At 52.2% G+C, this 20,853-nt stretch overlaps 1 protein-coding gene across 1 annotated transcript; it reads right to left on the reverse strand.

Moving 5' to 3' along the window:
• Nucleotides 1-629: 629 nt before the first annotated feature.
• On the reverse strand, nt 630-20,422 carry NCLIV_012820 (GTP-binding protein TypA, related; the record flags this gene model as incomplete). The annotated part of the gene is made up of 29 exons (XM_003881472.1): nt 630-784; nt 1,305-1,569; nt 2,035-2,310; nt 3,173-3,364; nt 3,568-3,739; nt 4,340-4,416; nt 4,799-4,844; nt 5,396-5,481; nt 5,846-5,884; nt 6,413-6,514; nt 6,959-7,042; nt 7,709-7,813; nt 8,448-8,525; nt 9,509-9,548; nt 9,667-9,740; nt 10,935-11,192; nt 11,368-11,486; nt 11,594-11,734; nt 11,866-12,184; nt 13,440-13,578; nt 13,634-13,721; nt 13,789-13,891; nt 14,509-14,553; nt 16,373-16,489; nt 17,007-17,093; nt 17,289-17,748; nt 19,121-19,294; nt 19,557-19,705; nt 19,886-20,422. 29 exons carry the CDS (start codon nt 20,420-20,422, stop codon nt 630-632), a joined length of 4,527 nt encoding a protein of 1,508 aa, XP_003881521.1.
• Nucleotides 20,423-20,853: the final 431 nt, after the last annotated feature.

Below are 20,853 nucleotides of genomic sequence, written 5' to 3' on the forward strand. Positions count from 1 at the left end.
GGATATATGCATGGGGTTTTCGAGGCCAAAGATCTTCGCAGAAGCCTGCAATCGAGAGATGACTTTGTTTCGTCTGCAGTCGGAGTGCGGTGGTGAGGGTCAGCTCTACGGGGTGGGTACACGCTATCTTCCCACGTGTGAACTTGCCTCGCGTGGCTGCGTTTCTTCTTTTTCTGTGGATTGCCTGGTTCTGTCCGACACACTGGCGAGGGAAAACTTCGGTTTCCTCGCCGTGTTTGTCGTGCATGCAGATCATCCAGAGGTGCTTTTTCGGCTTCAATTGCTTTTTCTCGCGTACATCCCCCCCTCACGGTTCGCCGTTTGAGCGAGAGCCGGCGCTTTCATGCACTCGCCCCGTTTCGTGGAAAAGCGAGAGAACAAACCCGCGCTTTCGCTCGCCGGAAATACGGTCTTTCTTCGGTACACAGGAAATTTAAAAGGAGACGCACGCTGTCCGTTTTGGTCGCGAATGCCCACCCACGGTTTTCAGGGAATTCAGACTCGGTGAAGATGCAGCCAGAACAAGCCACAGACACGCAGTTCTGCACAACCATATATATATATATATATATATATATATATATAAGTATATGTATGTATTCCCTTTTTCGTGGAGAGTCAAGAGCGCTCTAGAGCTCTCCACGTTGACTTCCAGGCGCAGTCCCGTGGAAAGGCGATTCTACGCGAAGGTGTTTTTGTGTTTCTTGTCCTTCCTCGTCGAAGTTGGCAGCCAGGCGTTCTGTCTCTGCCTCGTTTGACGTCGCGTGAGGCGAATCAGATGACGCTACGGAGCACGTGAGAGATGGGGATAGCCCGAACGCGTGCTCATCCGCTTCGAATGTCGCGGCGTTTTCTGCTCTTGAGACACTCGCCGGCAGAGACCGTGTACGTGCGGGTGTTCTGACCTCGTTTTCTCTCCGCGCTGCTCCGTTCGAAGTCGCGGTCGCTTGTCGGCCCTCAGGTAGAGGCCCAAACGCAACCCTATGAAATCTAGACACAGACTGTGAACCGTCTTTCTTGTCGAACAATTGCCCGAGTCCTCCCCTCTCGCTTTCACAGTCACTTCTGTCTCGTGTCCTGCCTCGAGGCCACACGTTCTCTCTTCCTCTCTCCCGAACAACTCTCGTCTCTCTCTCCCTGCTGCCTGAACGTTTCTCTGTCTCCCGTGCCACGTTTTTTTGTCCCTATGTCTCCTGTCTCGCCTTCTTGCGCGACGCGTGAGCGTTTGAGGCTGTCTGTGGAAGCCGCGCATTGGGGAGCGCGTCCTTCCTCCAGCGCACAAGGCGGGGTGCGCAGGTGCCTACCGAGAGAGCAAGAGTTATCGAAAAGCGTCTCAGGTCTCGCGCCGGAAGAAGAGCTCTGGGTGTGAAGGCTCGAGGAGATCCCAACGCCTGTTTCCGCCTTCCGGAGTTCTCCAGGTGAAGGCGCCATCGTTTTCCGCCTCACCGCATCCCCAATTTCCGGCGGAAGATGCTCCGACAAAATCAGGACAGGGTCCAGAGACACCGGAAGCGCGCGAGGGAAACGGCCGTCGGCGGCGCGAGAGACTCCCACGTTCGCTGCAATGGTCTGCGAGAGTCGAAAGGCACACTTTGAGAGACAAGGGGAAAAAGTACACACAACCTCGCGCACCAGGAAGTGGCTCCGCTTCCTCGATGCCACAACAAACGAGTTACATCATGGGTGAACTGCGGATTCCACGCTCATAGGAGAGGCAACAGGAATGAGTACCCAGGAAACAGTGCTGCTCCTATAAAGAGCATCTCCGTGTTCCTCTCCCCCGCAAGGAGACTCGGCTCATCGCCGAGAACAGAGCGTCTGTTCTTCCCGGGTGTCTTGCTCCAATCCCCACACACGCGCACACGCATGTATACGCATATATATATATATATATATATACGTATATGTACATATATATATGTATATATGTATATACATATGCATATGTAAGCACGGGTGTTTCTTCCTGTGTGCTTCGTTGGCAGTCTGCGTCTTCTCAAAAGAGTTTGAAAGTCGCAACGTTTGTTTTCTTACCGCCCGCAAATGACATCGCACGTGTTCCTGGAGCCCGAGGCCTTGGCTGAAGTTTGTGAGCAGGCCTGGCCTTCGCCGCTTCGGTCGGACTTCCTCGAGTTCGAACGGCGCGTTTTGTGGCGAACTGAATCTTGAGGCTTCAGGCGCAAGAATGTCCGGATTGAGGGCCGTAGGCAACACGCGATACACTGGATTGGTTCGGTGGTATTTGTCAACAAACATGTGCTGCGCTTCGTAGTACGTCAACGTCTCCCAGAGCGTCTTTTCCTTCATAGGCTAACGACACGAAGAAAGGGAGAGACGCAAACGGTGGTACGGAGGGCTGCAGACGTTGTCGCGTTTTCGCCCCACAGGCGGCTTTCGTCCACACGACCTTGATGCTTCAAGCCTCTCTGGAAGGAAAATCCTTCACTGTTTTTATGTCCAAGACAAGAGACGCAGCCCTAGCATTTTTCGCTATGCTCGAGAACGGGGCACAGACGATGCCTCGTGTAGGGGACGCCCGTTTGCCAAGGAAACGGCCGTTTTCGATCCAGCGCCCCTCGGGTTTGCTTCGGGATTTCACATTCGCACGCGTACTGACACGGCGCTTCTCTGCGTCGCGTGCACTGGGCCACAGCTGGCTGCTGCGTGCGGAGAAACGGAAACCACGGAGCGGGACGAGGAAATGCTCTCGTTTGGTTTTCCCTGCGTTCCTTGAGGCGCTAAGAGATTCACCCGTCGTGATGAAGGGGAGACAGCCTTCTTGGTGTAGGTTGACGGACGCCTGTCGAAGAAGTCTCTGGAAAGTTCGTGGCGTTCTAATAGGTGTGGACGGGCAGTGTTGGTGTCCCCCGTCGCGAAAGAAATGACTCTTTCTGTCTCACGCATATGGTGGTTTTATTGCCGGTGCGCGCTCGCAGTCGTGGTTTCTAAAACCAGCGATCGCAGCGCCTCGCGACAGGGCAAAGCGTTGAAGAGGCTTCTTCCACGTGCCCGCGGCGTCTCGGCCTGTCAGCGCCAAGGTTTCCGGCGAGACGTTTCCACATTTTTCGTGTCAAGGCGCGAGCGAGGCCGTCATCGAGGCACACTGCGCTTAGGGAGAAGGTTCTTTTCCGAACTTTTTCTGCGCGGAGGAGCACCCCCAGAGAGCGCTCACCTGACACTGGTGGGTGGCGCACAGCGTTTGCGCGACACGGCCGGGAAGAACGAGGAAGAACGCCGCGACGCACAGGCCAGAAAGCATCACCATTTTGATGGTGAAGTGAAGCGAAGCGTCAAAGGACGGGACGAGAAGGTAGGTCCCCATGAGAGGCACGAAGAGCAGGAAGAACCGAGCGAGTCGGAGAGCCTGAAAAGAGAGGCGCGAAAAGCGCCACGTCCCGCAGAAAACGAACCCCAGCACGACTCGTTTGCCTGCCACAAAAATGCGCGCGTCTGTCTCTGTCGCCTCCAGCGGCTCTGCTCTTCACCGCTCCTCGCGCGTTTCATCGAGGAAGGTTCCTCGTGCGACATCCACGCCCGTCGTTTCCCCGCGAATTCCGACAGCCTTACGGTTTCTGGCAACAGAGCAGACTGAACGTAAGGCCTTTTACACCTCCGCAGCAACATGTACTTGTACGTCCAGTAGTAGATGCCCCACATCACCATGCCGAAGAAGCCTCCGATCGGAGCGAGAGGAAGATACATTACAGTCAGCGCGAAAGACTTCAGAACCGTCGCAAGTCTGGCAAGGCCGAAAGCCGAAACACAAAAACCTCAGGCAGAGCTTCAGATGCACGTGCGGGTACAGCACATTTTCCCCCACACTTTTCAAGGACGCACAGAGTGCTTGCGGCAACACGGACGTACGCGGTCCTCTTTCTCCGCAACAGAGCCACACGTTTCTCCAAAATCACCTCTTCCCACGCACGCACATACATATAAATACATATATTGTACCCGTACAAAAGATATTTACACATATATATATATATATATATATGTACAAGTGTTACTAAGTTTAGACACGCGCTGCGGCGTGCGTATCGATGGAAGTCTGTGTGGCTGTGACGAGTCTGTTTTTCTGTTTCGCAATTCCTGTCTTCGTCTCCGTGAGTCCAGCGCTGTCTCAGGCGCCTTCGCTTGTTTTTCGACCCCTGGAACGAGTGCGGGCACTTGAGAAGGCTCGCAGGTTTTCGGCTTTCTCGAGTTTGAGGAGAGGCGCGAGAGATGCTGGGACTGAGCGTACCTCGAAGGTGTGTAGAAGAGAGGGCCTTCGAAGAGTTGGTTGTATTCGCTCTGCCCCATTCGTGTCGTTTTCGGGTTTATGAAAAGCCTGACGCACCTGTCATACTTGAGTACACAGACAGGCAACAGCGTCTGCGACTGTAAACGGAAGCCAGGTATTCCTTCCGTCACCAGCTGCGAAAGACGGAGAGCACGGGCACACACATGACTAGATGTTCTCAGAGAAAAAGAGTTAGAACTCCTCATACTCGCTCAGTTCTTCAGCTCTTCAAGAACACAACGCTAGAAAGTGGCGCCTCAGACATGTAAGCTTTCATATGAAGATATAACTAAATATGTATACAGAGAGGGAGAGTTAGACGGAAAAGTAGAGAGATAGGAATGAGCACGTACGCATAGGAAGAGATCTGGGCACAGGAGATGGTGAACGGTTGCTATTTTCAGAAAGGAAACCGCCTTCAGACAAGCACGTGCCGAATTCTCGACTCCTGAGTGTGACATAAAAGTACCTAAACAAACACCGCGTGGAAACGGAAAAGCTCTTTCAGCGACTTACTACCCACTGACAAGGAAACGCAGTGACGATGGGCTCCACCAGGATGCTGCAAAAGACCTGGAGGAAAATCCCCTCAACCATGCCTCCCCTCACATACCTACACTAGACAGACACCAGGACCACTCGTTCTATATAAAAAGATGTATACATATTTGCATGTATATATATATATATATATATATACATAAATATATATATATATATATACACACAAATATATATACATATATACATATATACATATATATATATATATATATATATAGACATATATAGACATATATGTGCATATGTATGTGTATGTAGATCAACAAGCTTGTAACCACATGTATATGTGTATATGTTTATATTGATACGAATATTCAGAAGTATTTGCATGTACATGTCTGTGTGTGTATACGCATCTCTGTAGGTCCAGGTATGGATGGGCGGCCGCATCGACGTCCACACGTGTTTCCACCTGTGCATGCAGTTCGTGTTTGTGTCCCTTTGGCTTTGTTTGAGTGCATGCGCTTTGCAGCCCGTTTGGGCAAGTGACCGGGGGCCGGAGCGACTGTCTTCAACGATCTTTCTGAAGGGCAACATTCCAGCGCTTACCACCACTCCGATTGGTTCAGCACAAAGATGTACTTGACCGCAGTGTTGAGAGTGAAGACGATCGTGAGTTTCAGCAGCGAAGAAGCCTGAAAAGTGTAGAGTAAAACAGAGTCGGACGTCGCAGTCGCGCCTCGGCCTCGGCGTAGAACTCTGCATCGTGGCAAGTGTATATACAGCCAAGTATGCACTGACTTGTAGACATCCGGATACTGAGGTATGCATGCATATCTCGCTTACGCACGCATTAGGTCTAGCGGGGACCTCGATCACCAGTTACCTCTCCAGACGCAGGTGCCCAAAGAAACAACGGCGGTCTCAACCTTCGCCTCGCGGGAACTCCGCAGAGACTGTGACGAGCAAAACCCAGGACGCGTGCGCGTTCTGCGTGTAGCTGTGGCAGCTGCGTCGATGAAACACTCCGAACCGTGAAGCTGCAAAAATTCCGCTCACCTCTCGGCCAGTCACGGTTCGATGCCGTTCATATTGAGACTGCACGCGAGAAGAAGCGGAACGCACGGCTTTCACCCCACTGGACTTCCCGTTTCCTCTAAAACGCGCTCCTTGTTGTTGTCGAGAATAGCCTCCCAAATTCTTCTCTCCCGCGCTGCGCAGATTCTGCGGTAGAGGCCTTTACGTGGGGCAGTTTGTTCCTCGCTTGCAAATGAAAGCAAAGACGGGGAGAGGCTTTCCACAAACACAAAGCCTGCCCTCTCTCCCTAAATATACATATATATATATATATATATATGTGTATTTGTGGTATATGCATATTTATGTATATACACAATGTATGTATATGTATATACATAATGTATGCCTACATATGTACATAACGTATGCAGGGGTATCTACCTAATGTATGCGTATATAAACACGCATATGGCGTGTAAATGGGGAACTTCTGTACAGCGACTCGTGGACGTCCCGGGACACGTGCCTCCTTTCCAGTTTTTTTCAAGAAGTGTGTGGAGCGCGCGGCCGGAACTTTGTGCGATCTCACTGGAGCAAACGACTCACCATGAAATCGAGCACCCATCCGGCGGCGCCGTTCACGATGGTGGTGATGACACTGGGAGCAAACGAGAGGAGCAAATGGCCAAAGTGTGCTCGCATGTTCAGCTGGAAAAACAGAGACGAAGAGCCAGCTGACAAAAGCGTCGTTAGAGAGCGAAACCCGGGGTGTTTTCTCGAAAAAAGGGTAAAGCGGGACACGAACAGTTTAACGCGCATTCAGGGGAGAGACGCAACAAGAAGGCACCCGTCGCGCTCGAGTTAGTCCTCGAGCTCCACATAACGTGTAAAGAGAGAGGTTCCTCCTGTTTTTTCCTCGTGTCCGCGGACGCCTAAAGGAACGGATGTGGAAAGACTCTCTGTCTTCTCAGCCGTATGTGCATATGCACTGGTACATACACGCATCCGCACATACGCATAATATATATATATATATATATATATATATGCATATACACATATCTATGAGAAGAGAGTAGGAGGTAGGTGGGATTTGAGTTGTGGATATACGGGCATGTCTTGCTCGTGCCTAGAAGCTCTTTGAAGTTTTACCGGGTCAGCAAGCGCCTCCCGGATCGGCGTGAGGTCGATTTGTTCGATGAGGGTTTCAACGGGTTTGAACCAATCGAGTCCCGTCTGTGGACGCAGTAAAGTCCGGGAAAACTCCAGAAGCAAATGAGATACTGAAAGGCAGCAGAGCATCGACCGCGTTCACTTGTTGTCGCCAAGCACAGGCACACGCCCCGGCAATCTTATCTGGACCTTCCACGAGCCAGGTACAGATTCGTGACAAGGCGCTGCTATTTGCCCAACGTGCAACTCTTGTTTCTGGTAACAGCGATTTCGGGTTCTGTCGTGTAACAGGACTTGCGCGTTGAGGAACAAGTTAACGACGGAGGTTGGTTTCCTTTTCTCCCGTGAAGGCCACAAGTCGACGGTGTACCAGGATGTCCAGACTGCTCAGTGACAAACCTAGGAAAAGTCCTCCTGTTGCGTCTGTCCTTTTGCAGAGCGAACCGCGTTTAGATGTATACGCCAGTATAACGAGATGTTTTTCTCTACAGAAACCATCTACCCGAAGCGTGTCTACACGCGAACACACCGTTACATGTTTCTGTGTCTGTATTTTGCCTCGGTTCTCTGGGTCTCCACCTGAGCAGCCGCCCGCGAGAACGGCTGGTGAAGCTCTTGTCCCTGTGGAGAATGCCGAGATTTCTCTGTTTCTAGTTCCACAAGGGACATCGCCAATCCCAAATTCGCGGCTACAGAGGCTTCTGAGCTTCGCAGGAAGACTCGACTCACCCCGCGATAACTTTCGTTGTGGATTCGCACATTCAGCGACAGCAGCACAACGTCAACTGAGAGCGCGAAGAACCAGATGATCGCACCGATGGAAATTGTAGCCACCTTGAGGGAGACAGGAAGCAAACAGACGCGAATTGGGCACGGAAAGAAATAGCGATAGGGGAAAGGGAGAGGCGGAGGAAAGGCCAGCAGCGAGGGACCAACTCTCCACCGGTTGAGTGCAAAGTGTCAGAACGAAACAATGAACCAGGTGTAAAAGACAAAGTGCATCGAAAGACGAAGGCAACTGACAGAGACTCCAACAAGCTGATCATCCGCCATGCTTAAGAGACACGGCATGTGGCGAAGTCTTCCTTTTCACCGGATTCGACTGGCGGCATTCCTCAGCAGCAAACTGGCATATGAAATAGCCTCGCAAAACGGACTCCAATAATCGGCCCCGTGAAGTGTTTCTCGTAAGCCTTGAAGAACTCTCACCTGTATATAAATGTATATATATATGCATATATGGAAAGAGAGAGAGTCAGATACATGTGGGAACAGGCGTCCACTTATATACATAGGCTGATGCACGGAAGCAAATACACGAAGGAGACTATGAATGCACATTTGCAGTTTTATATATACATGCATCTAGCAGTAGGCGCGTAGAACTGAGCGGGTAGAGAATTGTCTCTTCAGGTAATCAATGCTCCCCTGTGGGGTTGCCAACCTCTGCTGACGGGAGACGACGAACCTTGGCAAGCAATCGGCGGCTGCTGCTATAACCGAGGTTTTCCCATTGAATATCTGAAGGATTCGGAGCCCTCCGAACCTGAAGGCAAGATATGTGTTTTCCTTACCGGAAATAAGTGGATGAAACGAATGCACAGAGGATGTGCGTGCCGAGTCCTACAGCTTCTCGGCCCCGAGGTCACCCACAGCACTGCCTCAGCCTCCCTTTGAAGGAAGATCGAAATGTGGAGCATATCACACCTGTCTCTCTAAAGGAGTGCAACTTTACTTTCCAGGGAAACAGCAGAAGTTTTCCTATTTTATTCTCCCCTAGAACCAGGAGAGGAGACCATCTAGCACACAAGTGCCCAAATGGGCGTTGGAAGCGTTTCTTCGGGGACTTTTCAGTCTCCGGACGCGTCGTCAGGAGGAAGGATTGGAGAGGCAAAAGACGAGCTGTCTTCTAGCGGCAAGTTTCGCGCTTTTCGTCTCCCTAACGTTGTTTTTCCCTATTCGTCTTCATCTCTCTCAGGAAGAGTGAGCAAACTGCCTTGTTCGTGCGGCCGCTGCGCCTGCACTAGCGCGTACTTACGAGAAGGCTGTATCTGCCGCGAAACAACGGGGTTTTTACGTTGAAGCCACTAAGACCTAGCAGACGCTTCAGTCTTCCTTGCCACGATTCGTTCCACTTCTTTACACACTCACGTTGCTCCTGCGTCATCAATCAAGCGTGAGACGTTTTGAGACACGTTTTCGGCGGGTAGCAAACCTACAGGATTCAGTGTCGCCACACATGCGTATATATATATATATATATATATATATGGTTATCCGTACTCACACATGTATGTATGCATATAGGAATAGAACGTCACACGAGTGGGTTCATGTATACACACACTCCTGTTAGATTTATTTACTCATATATGCGGCCACGCTGCTGATATCTTTGTAGGTGGTATGGCGATGAATAGTCGGCACTGGCCGGTCTGCCTTTCAAGGCGGAGGTTTTAGAGATGCCTCATGGCAGGCTGCTAGGGAGATGCTTTCGGCTGTACAGCGGGAATTCTGCTTGTCACGTACGAGCTGGTAGCAAAAGAGGACGATCGCAAATCCTGTTCCCCTGCGGGATGAAGAGGAAGAGAGCAAGGAAGCAAACCGTGACACAAAGTAGGTGTCGCCGCGCGCACTTCTCCGGAAAGGCGTCGACTGTTGTTCTGAGCCCGGGGGGCTGGCCTGACCTGAGGTGCATAGACTCTAGACTTTTGAACTTTTCTTCCAACCTCGTCAGTTGCTCTCGCAAGCGTTTTTCTTCCTGCACGAGCGGATGCCAGCACATGGAAAAGGTCACAGCTGCAGTAGGCTCTCAGGGCGTTCTCAGGACCAAGAGCACAGAGAGAGGGACTTTCAGTCGCTCTACACAAGAACGGAACAGGCGCTTTTCTTGACACTGTGTTTGCCGCGTGAGTCTCGCCGTTTCCTCGACTACAATACAGGACAAGGTGATGTCGCAACCTCACGTGGAGCATTCGTACCCAAGGGACAACGTCTCGAGGGCTGCGCCCTGTCGAACTACGAATCCTCTCGATACGATTCGGAGGGTTTAATGCATATTCGCCGTAAAACGTGGTAATGTGGATGTCAATAGTTCCTTCAACCAGTCCTTTACTACTGGTTTTACTGCGTAGCAACAGAGTGATTCTTCGTTTACGCCCCCGCTGCCTCTCAAGGTTGCAGTTTCCGCCCACGATGCGCCTCTTGAAACGCAACCTGGCGATTTCTGGTAGCACTGTACCGGTGGATGGCGGTCGTCTTGAGGTGCATGCTTTTTGTAAAACTACCGCGGCAAATGCTCACGAAAGCATGCGCGCTGCGTCAAAGATGGAGAAGGACCAAAACCCGAAAATCAACCCCGCAATTCTCACTCGCGCCTGCTTTAGCTGATGAATCGCGGCTCCAGCTCGGGCGTCTTTCCATTCCATTCGTCTCTCGTGCTGCAAGCGGGGCACATGCAGGAGCAACGCTACCTGTGTTCTCTTCTTTTAAGTGTGCCGGGAGCATCCCCAACGGGACGTACGATCAGGAGGCGCTCCGCTGGAGCGGGCAACTGCTCGACTGAGGCGGTGGAACATGGTGGAACATCCCCAAGAGATTTCCGATTCAGCGACTTCCGTTCTCGTGAACGACAAGGTGCGATTTACGTCGCTGCTGCGCAGCAGCTGGACTGTGAACGGCGTCTCAAGCTGCTTGTGGTGAAGAGAGAGATGCTCTAGGCGGTCGACAGTGATTGTGAAGATGACTTGGGTGTGATGTGGTGAAGTGCAATCACCCGGTCGGAAAGTTTCAGTGACATGTGTGGCAGCGTTGGCCGCTCGTTACAGGTACAGCGCATGGCCCGGATCTAGGGTGCAATCTCTACTGAGGAATTTTCTCGGTTGTGAAACAGCGAGATGTAACGGTCCTCGGAGATGTGTGGAATAGCCGGCGGTATGGTGAGTGTCGTGCCTACTAAATCCTGCGGTTTTCCAGTGCGTCTCAGCTTTTTTTTAAGGTAACTCTGCCTCCTGGCATACTCGTAGTACTGGCCAACATCGAAGCCTATGACGACTTTAACTATCGAGGCTGGTCTGCTTCCAAACAGAGCATTCTCTTCGAAAAACTTGGCAATTTCAGCTTCATCGACAGCGTCCTCTGGTAACCCAGACACAGCGACGGCGAAGCTATCGGGCCGAATCACTTCATCCGTTGACATCTTTGCAACCAGTTGCTGCGATTAAAAGGCGACATCTTCAAAACGTCATTTGTATGTGGAAAATTGAGAGGTCCTTCGTCTCCAACCCCCAGCAAAATGGGTGCTTTAGGTGCATCTGCCACGCCTCGAGTTTGCTGTCGAGTCTACTTGGCACGTTTTAACGCTTCTGGTAAAGGAAACTCGAGCTCACCTGTCGCCGACTGAAGTGGGGAAAGAGCGCGACCGACACAACTATTGTTACGAACACCATTGACACGGGGAGCAGCGAAGAGCGCGCACGGGCATCGAGGCAGCCTGCCGTTCCGAGGACTGGGAAAACAGACGCCGCAGTTCATATTGTGCCACGCATGCTCTTGGAGGGATCCAGCATGTGTGTCAGATCGCAGACTGGGTTACCGAGACCTTCCCTTCCTTACCGGCAGTATAGACCGAACAGCGCGTCGAAGGTTCGTGAGACCAGAAGTTGTAGACTCCGAGGAGAACAGGCGACAAGAAAATGCACTGGGTGGCTGACAGGACGAGCAACATCTTGAGAAAGTCGAAGAAGAGAGGGAACCCTGTGGTATGAAAGGCAAGCAGTGCAGGTGATGTGCGAATCCAAAACACAGCTGGAGTGATACCATGAGAACGCAGTGGGGGCAAAATGAAGACGTCTGCTTGGGAAAACAGCAAACGGCTGAGCACGTACCGCAGCCTAAGTCCCCAAGCTCTTTGGGACTGCAGCAGAGGCTGTACTTCCCGCATTTCGGATAGCCCGAAGCGGTAAACAACTCCGCAATGTTCTCCATATCGTGGAGGGCAACAATGAGTTGCGTGTCGATTTTCCGGACCTTGCTGTATTTTCCATGCTCTTTAGCCTCATGGACATCCACCCCTTGAACGAGGTCTGCGTCCATTGCGTCTCTCGAATCAAACCCATGCTCAGTAGTCAGACGCCGTATTTTCTCTCTGAGGATGCTCTCCTCAGCGCCGCGTCCTTCAGACCGCATGACCGTCAGCACTCTGGGCTATCGAGGGCCGAGGGCAATCTCGAAGGCGACAAATAATGACGAATACAGACCGCCCGACCACCGCAGCATAGGGTGATCGGAAAACCCGCAGAGCCCGGCCAAAAACGACCGTTCACTCCAAGATGAAGGCGAACATTTGCCCTGTCAGGCTGGCATCTGACGCCACAGTGACTGCCTCCGGGGATTGGGACGTTCAGAAGGCCGAAAATGCCACCTTGCTCCAAAACGGGAGAACATTCGCTGCAATTCAAGAACGGGGCGATCTGAAAGAGCGCTGCGATTTTTCTCAGCTGAAGTGGGATTCCGTTACAAAGCTGAACCGTGCATCGAAACTGGTGCGCATTCTGACAGATTGCATGCTGCACCCTGTTTTCTTCTCGTGCGGGTGAATATACACGAACGGAAAGGCAGGTACTTAACCGTGTCTACAGAAGAGTACCTTTTTGGTACCACAGCCGGACTTCACCGCCTACGAAGAACTGCGCAAGGCCGCTCGTTTGGTGTGTTCAGTTATTTGCTGACAAAACAGATTTTCCTTTAAACCATCAGGCGCCTTTTCGGATGATGGTTATGTTTTTATGTCGGCGCAGACGCAGACGGGCTTTAAGACCAAGGGTTTGCCGTGTCTACGATCGGTTTATGCGAGCGCTCAGTTGCGACCGTATGTTCCTGTAGCAGCCGCGCAGGGGGCTCTTCTCGAAACTACAGAGCGTCAGGTTTAGGTACTCTTGTGGGTATGCATCGTTGGGGATAGAGGAAAATACTTCATCGGAGAGTGCCCGGTCACTGACGCCACGTAATTTCATTGACGTGCAAGCGAATTGCTATCAGTCGTGCACGTTCTGATACTCAGAGAAACATCGCTTCAGGAACAAGTTTACGTTATTTCGCCGGATGCCAGGTCACAGGAATTCTCGGTCACATACGCTGCCCTTCACATCGATGACATGCTCACGTCTAGAGGTTTTTGCAGTGGACAACCAAGTCTCAGGGGCGGCTGGTTTTCTGCGCATCAATACAAGGCAACGAAGTTGCCAGAAGCGGTTGTAGCGATTCAGCAAGCGTTCCTGTTTCCTATTTCCAGCATGTACATCCGATTCTGACGCACTCTTGTTCTAATGGATTCGGGGAAACTTTAGGCCATCAGCAGGGGGGCCTCCGACGGGAAGGAGCCAAAATAGAGGGTTGCTCCCCTACACGCAATTCTCACATTGTCGCCTGAAGCTTCACGCTGTTTCGATGATAGACTTACCAGAACCTCTTTAATGTTTTTCAGGACACCTAAATCCCAATCGTGGCCTGGGCCGCCCCGACGTTTCTCGCAGTATTCCACGGTAGAACAGTTAATCGACACGAGGTATGTGTGGAAGATGAAAAAGCTTCCAACGATGCTGAGGAACACGAGGATGACCTTCAGTCTATTCCAGTTACTCTCAGCTTTCTTACCAAAGAACGCAGAAACTCAGGACAGCTCCCGACAGAATGAAGTACACTGTCTCAAAAGGAATATTCGGGTCACCCAAAGCGGCTGTGGCTGCGAGTGATGGACGAAGACTATCGATAAAACCGACCGTCCCTTTCAAACTGCGTCACTGGCCTACCAGTGGGAAACATGGTTGCTGAAGCGAAGGACAGAGTCAGAGAGGAGTACAGTAGCGTCAGGTAGAAGAACTTATAGTTGAAATAGCCGATATCGTTAGCTACCTGGAAGAGATAGAATGTGTAGTCTACACTCTCTCGTGATACTTAATTATTTTGCCTCTTACCCACGGACAATAGTGATCCAGTTTTAGCGTACACTTCCCGGTGTGCCGACTATGGTGGGCTCTATCAGGCTTGTAGTGGGAGCACTTGTGGCAGAAGCGAACGGTTCCTGTAAAGCGGCGACAGTCACCATCGCTGGCTTAGAAGAGCGGACCTGCACGTACCGTCACGTTTCCGCTCAACTAACTCGGCCATGTTCGGCCTCGATTTCCACTCCGTCGTGTCTAAACAAGGTCGATGCACGGTAAGCATGCACCCCAGCGAAGCTGCAGTTACCTGGAACCGAACCCGCTTCCGTCATGCATGCTTTGTAGAGTGACCAAAACATAAGGGCGGCCAGAACATGGCCTGTTGATAATTAGCCACATCCAACGAAGATTTAGGCAATACAAGAAAACGTGAAGGCCTACTGACAAGCAAATGGACGAAGCCTCTTCTCCGCGCAGCGTCGTCGCGGTATTCTGGTGGAACTTCAATTTGCAAGAGCGGGAAGCAGTTGTACTGTTCGAGGGTTAATGGCGGAAACTACGGCTTGGGTAAAAATTCGTAGCACCTACCACTACGTAGATGGAATAGATGATCATACTAATCATCAAGACCACCTGTACAAGAAGCCGAAATGTTCCAACGTTCACTCTGCTGCCCAAAGCGGACGGACGACTACGGGTAGAAAACGCGCCAGCCGGCGGCCTCCAGACTCTCGCTTCCACATCTTGATCACTAGAGAATAGAGACAGAATGACAAGTCCGGTTCAGTTATCTGTGTGGAATGCTGAGAAGTGTCGCGAAGTTGCCGCAATGCAGCAAGTCAAAATGTTCGTGTCGAACCGTTCGTGTGTACACACACCGTAATGCATCGTATTGGCTCTTTCCACTCAGAAAGCAAACTGAGGCCCGAAAGTTCGTGGGCGCCATGCTCTTCCCCACTGTTGCTATAACAGAACGCACGCCCCGCTATCCCTATTTGGAAGGGGGAGAGCACATTCTAAAAAAGTGTCGAGACCGATCCTTTGCCTGCCGCAGTCATTGGCTGAGACAGGATGCATCGCCTTGGGGGGGGGGATGTTTCGAATCCTTTACATACCGTTTCATGGTGATTTTCGCTATCTGGTGCGTGATTTCACTGCTGCCCGTGACTATATCATCGGGTGTGTCGCGTGGCGCCGATGAGGTTTCGCTAGGACATACCGCTCGGTTTCTGTGGGAAGCCGCTCCTTTATGGCTTACTCGAAGTAAAGGCGGCTGCACTCCGGCAAACCTTCTTCCGCGACGAAAGGAATGTGTACATGCTTTGGTGTGCTGGACGCGGATTTGTGGGAAAGACCGATTTCTGCTCCTTTTACACAGCGACCATCGTCAATGCCATTTCCTAGCATCTGCTCGACATGATATCCGTCTGCGGTCTCTCAAGCTACCAGATGGATCTAACCAAAACAACTAGTGCCCCATTTGCCCTGTCTCAGAGGAATCGCGCAACCGTCTTCAAGCGACGTTCTAACGAATTGACGTATCTCATACGAAACGATATCCGTACCGGCAGCAAGCGCTCCCGTATGGAAGTTTTTCTGCGCTTTTGCACGCATGCAGTGGATGGTAATGAAGGAGTTTCGTAGCCCCCAACTTCAGGCCTCGCCGGTGAAGCCGCCATATATTATCACCTGGTTCTACGTTTACAATGAACTGCATTCTTGGGTGAGGTTTTTTCGTTGAACTTGACGACGACCGTGTTGCTTGTGGGCCGGGCCCCGACGAAAGAGTTGCAGGTGTGGAGTAGACGCACAGTGCCAAGAAGACGACGAAGGTCAAATGTGTTGCTGCCGTTAGTTTCACCTCCGCATTGCAGACCGAACAGCCAGCCGTATACTGCGCGGTGTCACCTCCATCACTTCGTTCGCCTGCCGACACGAACACAGACACACGGCTCTCTGAGATTCCTAAATTCGCGGAACACGCATCCCTGGCTTCAGCGGGTTTATTACGAGAGGAATTATTTTCCTCGAGCGTGTACTTCCCGTTGCATGTTCCAGTTTCTCCGCCTAACGCCGGTTGCTGCTGTCTACCTGTGTCCCGCCCTTCTCTCGGAGGTCCACCTCCTCTCATGGGATCGTGCATGAGTCATATGATAAGGTCACATGATGAGGTTCGCACAGCCAAAATGACTGAATGACGAAGCAACGAGAACCGTGCCTCTTCTGGATAACATTTGAGTTTCGTGTTCCAGCTCTGTGGAGAGAGCCGGAGGTCGGTCCTATTCCTCACGACTCTCCTGGTTCCACTACCGAATCATAATCTATTGTTCCACATATGAAGAAATGTACGCGACGCATAACCTCACAACTTCATGTCCCTCCCGATCTTGTCACCCCCCCGTAAGTTCCACAGACCACTTGAGATGCGCTCTGGATTCCTGTTATCTCTTACCCCGATAATCTCCATGCCGTAATCCAAGGTGACTTCAATGGGGGGGACGATGCCTTCACTGATCTCTTTGTGTGCTGCTCGCATGTTCGTCAACTTCTTCGCCTTGCACACATTGATCTGAGACGTTTGCGTGCAAAACCATTAATACAGGCGAACACATTTCAGATGCACGGCAACCGAAGCTCTCTTGTATATGGTACCGTTCATGAACGAACGCGTTCAGCCTTGTCTGCCCATGCAGCGCGGGGTCTCATAAAGCCGAACGCGTTACCAGCTTGGGGTCCACACAGCTCAAGTGTTCGGAAAATTTCCCATCATGCAATTCTTCACGGCGTGTCAGTGCCTTCCTGTCACTGCATCCACCTCGACTCCGCAAGACGCGAACACCCTTATGCCCTTCGCCTGTTCTTTCCCAGTTTTGTTCTCATTGGTCTCCACACGACAGATATATTTACATATATATATATATATATATATATACGCAGTTGGTGTGCGTACATATGTATGGATTCAGATATGGTTTCCCTTGAAGCAATGTCTGCCGATGCGGGACTAGAGATTTGCGCGCAATAGCGTATTTGGCGGGTATGCATAAACTAGATTCTGCCTTCTTCCAGTCGGCCGTTCTACTCACCGGAAGGTCCCCTCCTCTGCTGTTCAGTCCGACGATCATGCCTCCATACACTTGGTCTCCGGGTGAAACAAATAGCTGGCCTCTCTCCTGACAAAAGACGTCCGAACAAACCAGACGACGCGCCGAGCATTCCAGAAACTCGAACCCCACAACACCACCGGCCCTGCGACGGTGGAAGCATCGGGCGTCAGTCTCGGCCTGCCACTATTTCTGTCTCTGCATCTGTTTCCCTTTCTGTCTGTCATTTTATTTTCTTCGATGGTCTCCCGCGCCGGCGCCCACCTGAGCACTGAGAGCGCCTTTGCCGGTGACGGTCCCTTCCTCGGTGGCGACGAGGAAGCCCCGGTCTTTCTTTTTTCCTGCTCCAGCCCCTTCGATGCCTCTCTTGATGTTGAAGCCTCCGGACTGTTTCGCGCCTTCCTTGGGGATGAACGCATTGCAGCCCTTGGACGCTACGGACCCAGACTTGTCTGGATGTCTTTTCCCCGACACCTCCGCGGACGACCCCATCATCGCGTGCCGATCCTTCCGCGCAATCTTCACCAGGCCGTCGGTCTCCTCGCCCTTCGGGACCACCTGGTAGCCTCCTGCGGCCGCGTGGATCGACGCCGTTCCCTTCGAAGCCGTCAAAATCGCGGAACGGAGACCAAATGCCTTTCGCGTCGGCAGGCGGAAAACCAGAGTCGACAGCGCAGACGAAGACGTCGAAGACGCATTCGTGACGTCGACGAGGTCGCCTTTTCTGAAGCGCAGCGAGACAGAAAACGGCGAGAAAAAGGACTACTGGTCGAGACCTTGAATGTCTTTGTTTAGCGAATCCACGTTCTATTGTGTTAGCATGATTTCGAGAAAACTCCGTATGTCCATGAGACTATTCCGGGCGGGGCGAAGGAGTGGCCGAAACGCGAAAGCTGCAACCGACGCCGGGAACGCGAGTTGGGAAGTGTACAGAGCGGAGCAACGGCCAGACCGAACTGAAGCGCAAAAGTAAAGGCGCGGCGTGGAGCTGGAGCGGGGAACGAAGAGACCGAACGACGGAAGCGGAGAGCCTTTTCGAGGCGAGGGAGAGCAAGCGAAACGCAAACGAAAGCGACGAAGAAAATTTGGCCGGCCCGCAAAAGACAGCCAGAGAAATCGCGGAGACGAACGACCGGAGGACACGCGGCGTGGGAGGACCGAGGACCTACACCGCGAACGAAGAGATGCAACGGCCAAGAGGAAGCGGCGGGCTCGGAAAGCAGACACAAAAGGCGAGATGGAGAAGAAAAGACAGAGGGGAAAAGGAAACGGCCAACGGGCTACGAGGGGTTCAGACAGAATCTCGCATGGGACACGGAAAGGCAACGAGAACTGCTTGCCTTTGTTTCACTTCGTTGATGATTGTGCCGATGTGCTCCTGAGGCACCGCGACCTCCATCTCCTCGACGGGTTCCAGGAGCTCGCCATCGTCCCTCCATCTGCGCGCGTGTGCACATCGGAAAAAAGAGACTTTATTCGGTTTGGCAAACGAGCCTGTTCAAGTCTCATCCGTTAGAAGGAACGCGACTCCTTGCGGCAGACATGAAAAGCACACGCATACACCTATCTGAACACAACGGTCACGACAAAACCCAACTATCTACCAATATATATATATATATATATATATATATATATATGGATAGTTATATGAATAGATATATGGATATACATGTATGTATGGCGCTAGTGACTCAACACGTGACAAGGTTTTTTATCGTTCTTAATCTCCTATGGCAAGACAAGATGGTCAGTCGAGACTGTCAATACCAGCCCTTTCTGGAGGCGCCTATCCATCTCCCTCTCGCTCTCTCTACATGTATATACATGCATATAGATATATCTATATATATATATATATATATATAGATATATATAGATATATATATATATAGATATAGATAGATAGAAACAGATAGACAGATAGATAGATAGATAGATAGATAGATAGGCTTCCGATCCGGATGTGGAGAAGTATCCGAATCTCTGGTCCGAAAGTGTGGAGACGCGTTCAGATGTATTTCCAGCTGCGTATCTATCGGGACAGTTTTTGTACATTCTTGATCGCCACAAGACGCGGTCTGCAGTCGGCGGACCTCGGCAGAACGGAGGGAGCAGCGACGACGAGCTCGAATCCCTCTCGTCGCAGAGTCTCGAGGACGAGGGCGAGGTGGAGAGGGCCTCGGCCGCTGAGGCGAAGGAGGCACGAGCCTCCCCCGGACTGCACGCCGTCGTCGTCTGGAGTTGTGTCGACGCGCAGCGAGACGTCTCTGAACAGAGGTCGACGGAGACAGCCGCGTTTCCGTTGCTTCGCTTCCCCGGCGAGTCGCCGAAGGCCCAGTTGTTTCCTCTGCTGCGCACGCGACCGTTGTGTCCGTCCCCCGGCTCCAAACTCCGCAGTGTGCATCAAAAAACAGGCGCTCTCGTCGCGAGTCCCTCGCCCCTCCCCGTGGACTCTCGGGAGACGGCCCTGACTGGCGATGTGGGAACAAGACGTGGAACAAACCGGAAGAAGCAAAAGTTCCAGCGTACCTTTCTGTCATGGCGAGCAGGCGCTGACGCAGCAAGGTCCCCGAGGTCGGCGTCTCCACTTCCTTGCCGGCGAGGGGTGAAGTGTTCACAAGCACCTGAATGGAGACGGACGGATCGGCCACGTTCAACGGAGCGAGTGGCCGAGGATCCTACGCAAGGAGCACACACCACCCAGACGCTCAACCGTCAGCTCGAACGCAAAACACACAGCTGCCAGCCCCAACGTCTCTCTCTTTCTCCCGATCTCTCTCTGTCTCTCGCTCGGACTCGTGGTGTCTCTGAATATCTGTTTTCCGAGAGGTTCGCACGTCTCGCCGCTCTGCGCCCACCAGGAGATCGACGACAGAGTCCCCGACGCGGACGTCAGCCGAGACGCCAGCGAGCACGAGGATGTCCCCGGCGAGCGAAGATGGACTGCGCGTCACGGTGTCTGGCCCCCCTTTCCTCTCGTCGCCGACTCCTGTACTCTCAGCCCCGCCTTCTGACGACGCCGCAGCCGAAAGAGAAGAGCCAGGAGGCGACACAGGTGAAGGCGATGAAGCGGGAGATGAAGGAGAGGAAGAGGGAGAGCCTGCGTCGGTTGCAGCGTTCGCATCAATGGACAGCTCGCGCAGGTCCATGCCGTCGTACTCGAAGACGCCCGTGAAGGTGGCTGAGTGCACGCAGAGGGAGGAGCGAGAAGCGCGGGGATGGGGCCGAGCACGTGAATTCCAAAGACCGTCCCGACGGATGAGGAACTGCGCCAAAAGGTTGAGATGGAACGCAGTTTTTGAACCGAGCTGGAGACGGGATCGGACGTCGAGGCGACAGAAGACAACGACAGGGGAGAAAGAAAGAGGGGGAAAGCTGCACACTTCCTGCCGCATCTCGGTCCCCTACAACCAGGCTGGCAAAGAGAACCCCAGAGGAGAGAGCTTTCGACCGCGAACGAGAGTTGGGCAAGGAAAGGCTCGGACAGGAGGCCGAGAGTAAACGACTCCGGTGTCTCCGACTCTAAGCCGTGGGTCGAGGCGGCACATGGAACACCACATGCCCGCCAAGGGTCCGAACACACTCTTCTCGTGTACGCTGCGTTTGAAGTCTCGAACGCGCCCCAGCTCTCTCCTTCTTTATCTACCCTCTCCCCCCCCAAGCGCATGCATTACACCGGAAACGGCTATCCAAAAACACGCTCCATGCTCACACATGCATATATATATATATATATATATATATGTATATATATCTAGGAACATGCATCCACATACGAACATGTATGCTTAGATGTAGACAGAATCATATATACACTTGCATCCAA

Source organism: Neospora caninum, chromosome V (genome assembly GCF_000208865.1).
Source record: "Neospora caninum Liverpool complete genome, chromosome V".
Taxonomy (NCBI): domain Eukaryota; phylum Apicomplexa; class Conoidasida; order Eucoccidiorida; family Sarcocystidae; genus Neospora; species Neospora caninum.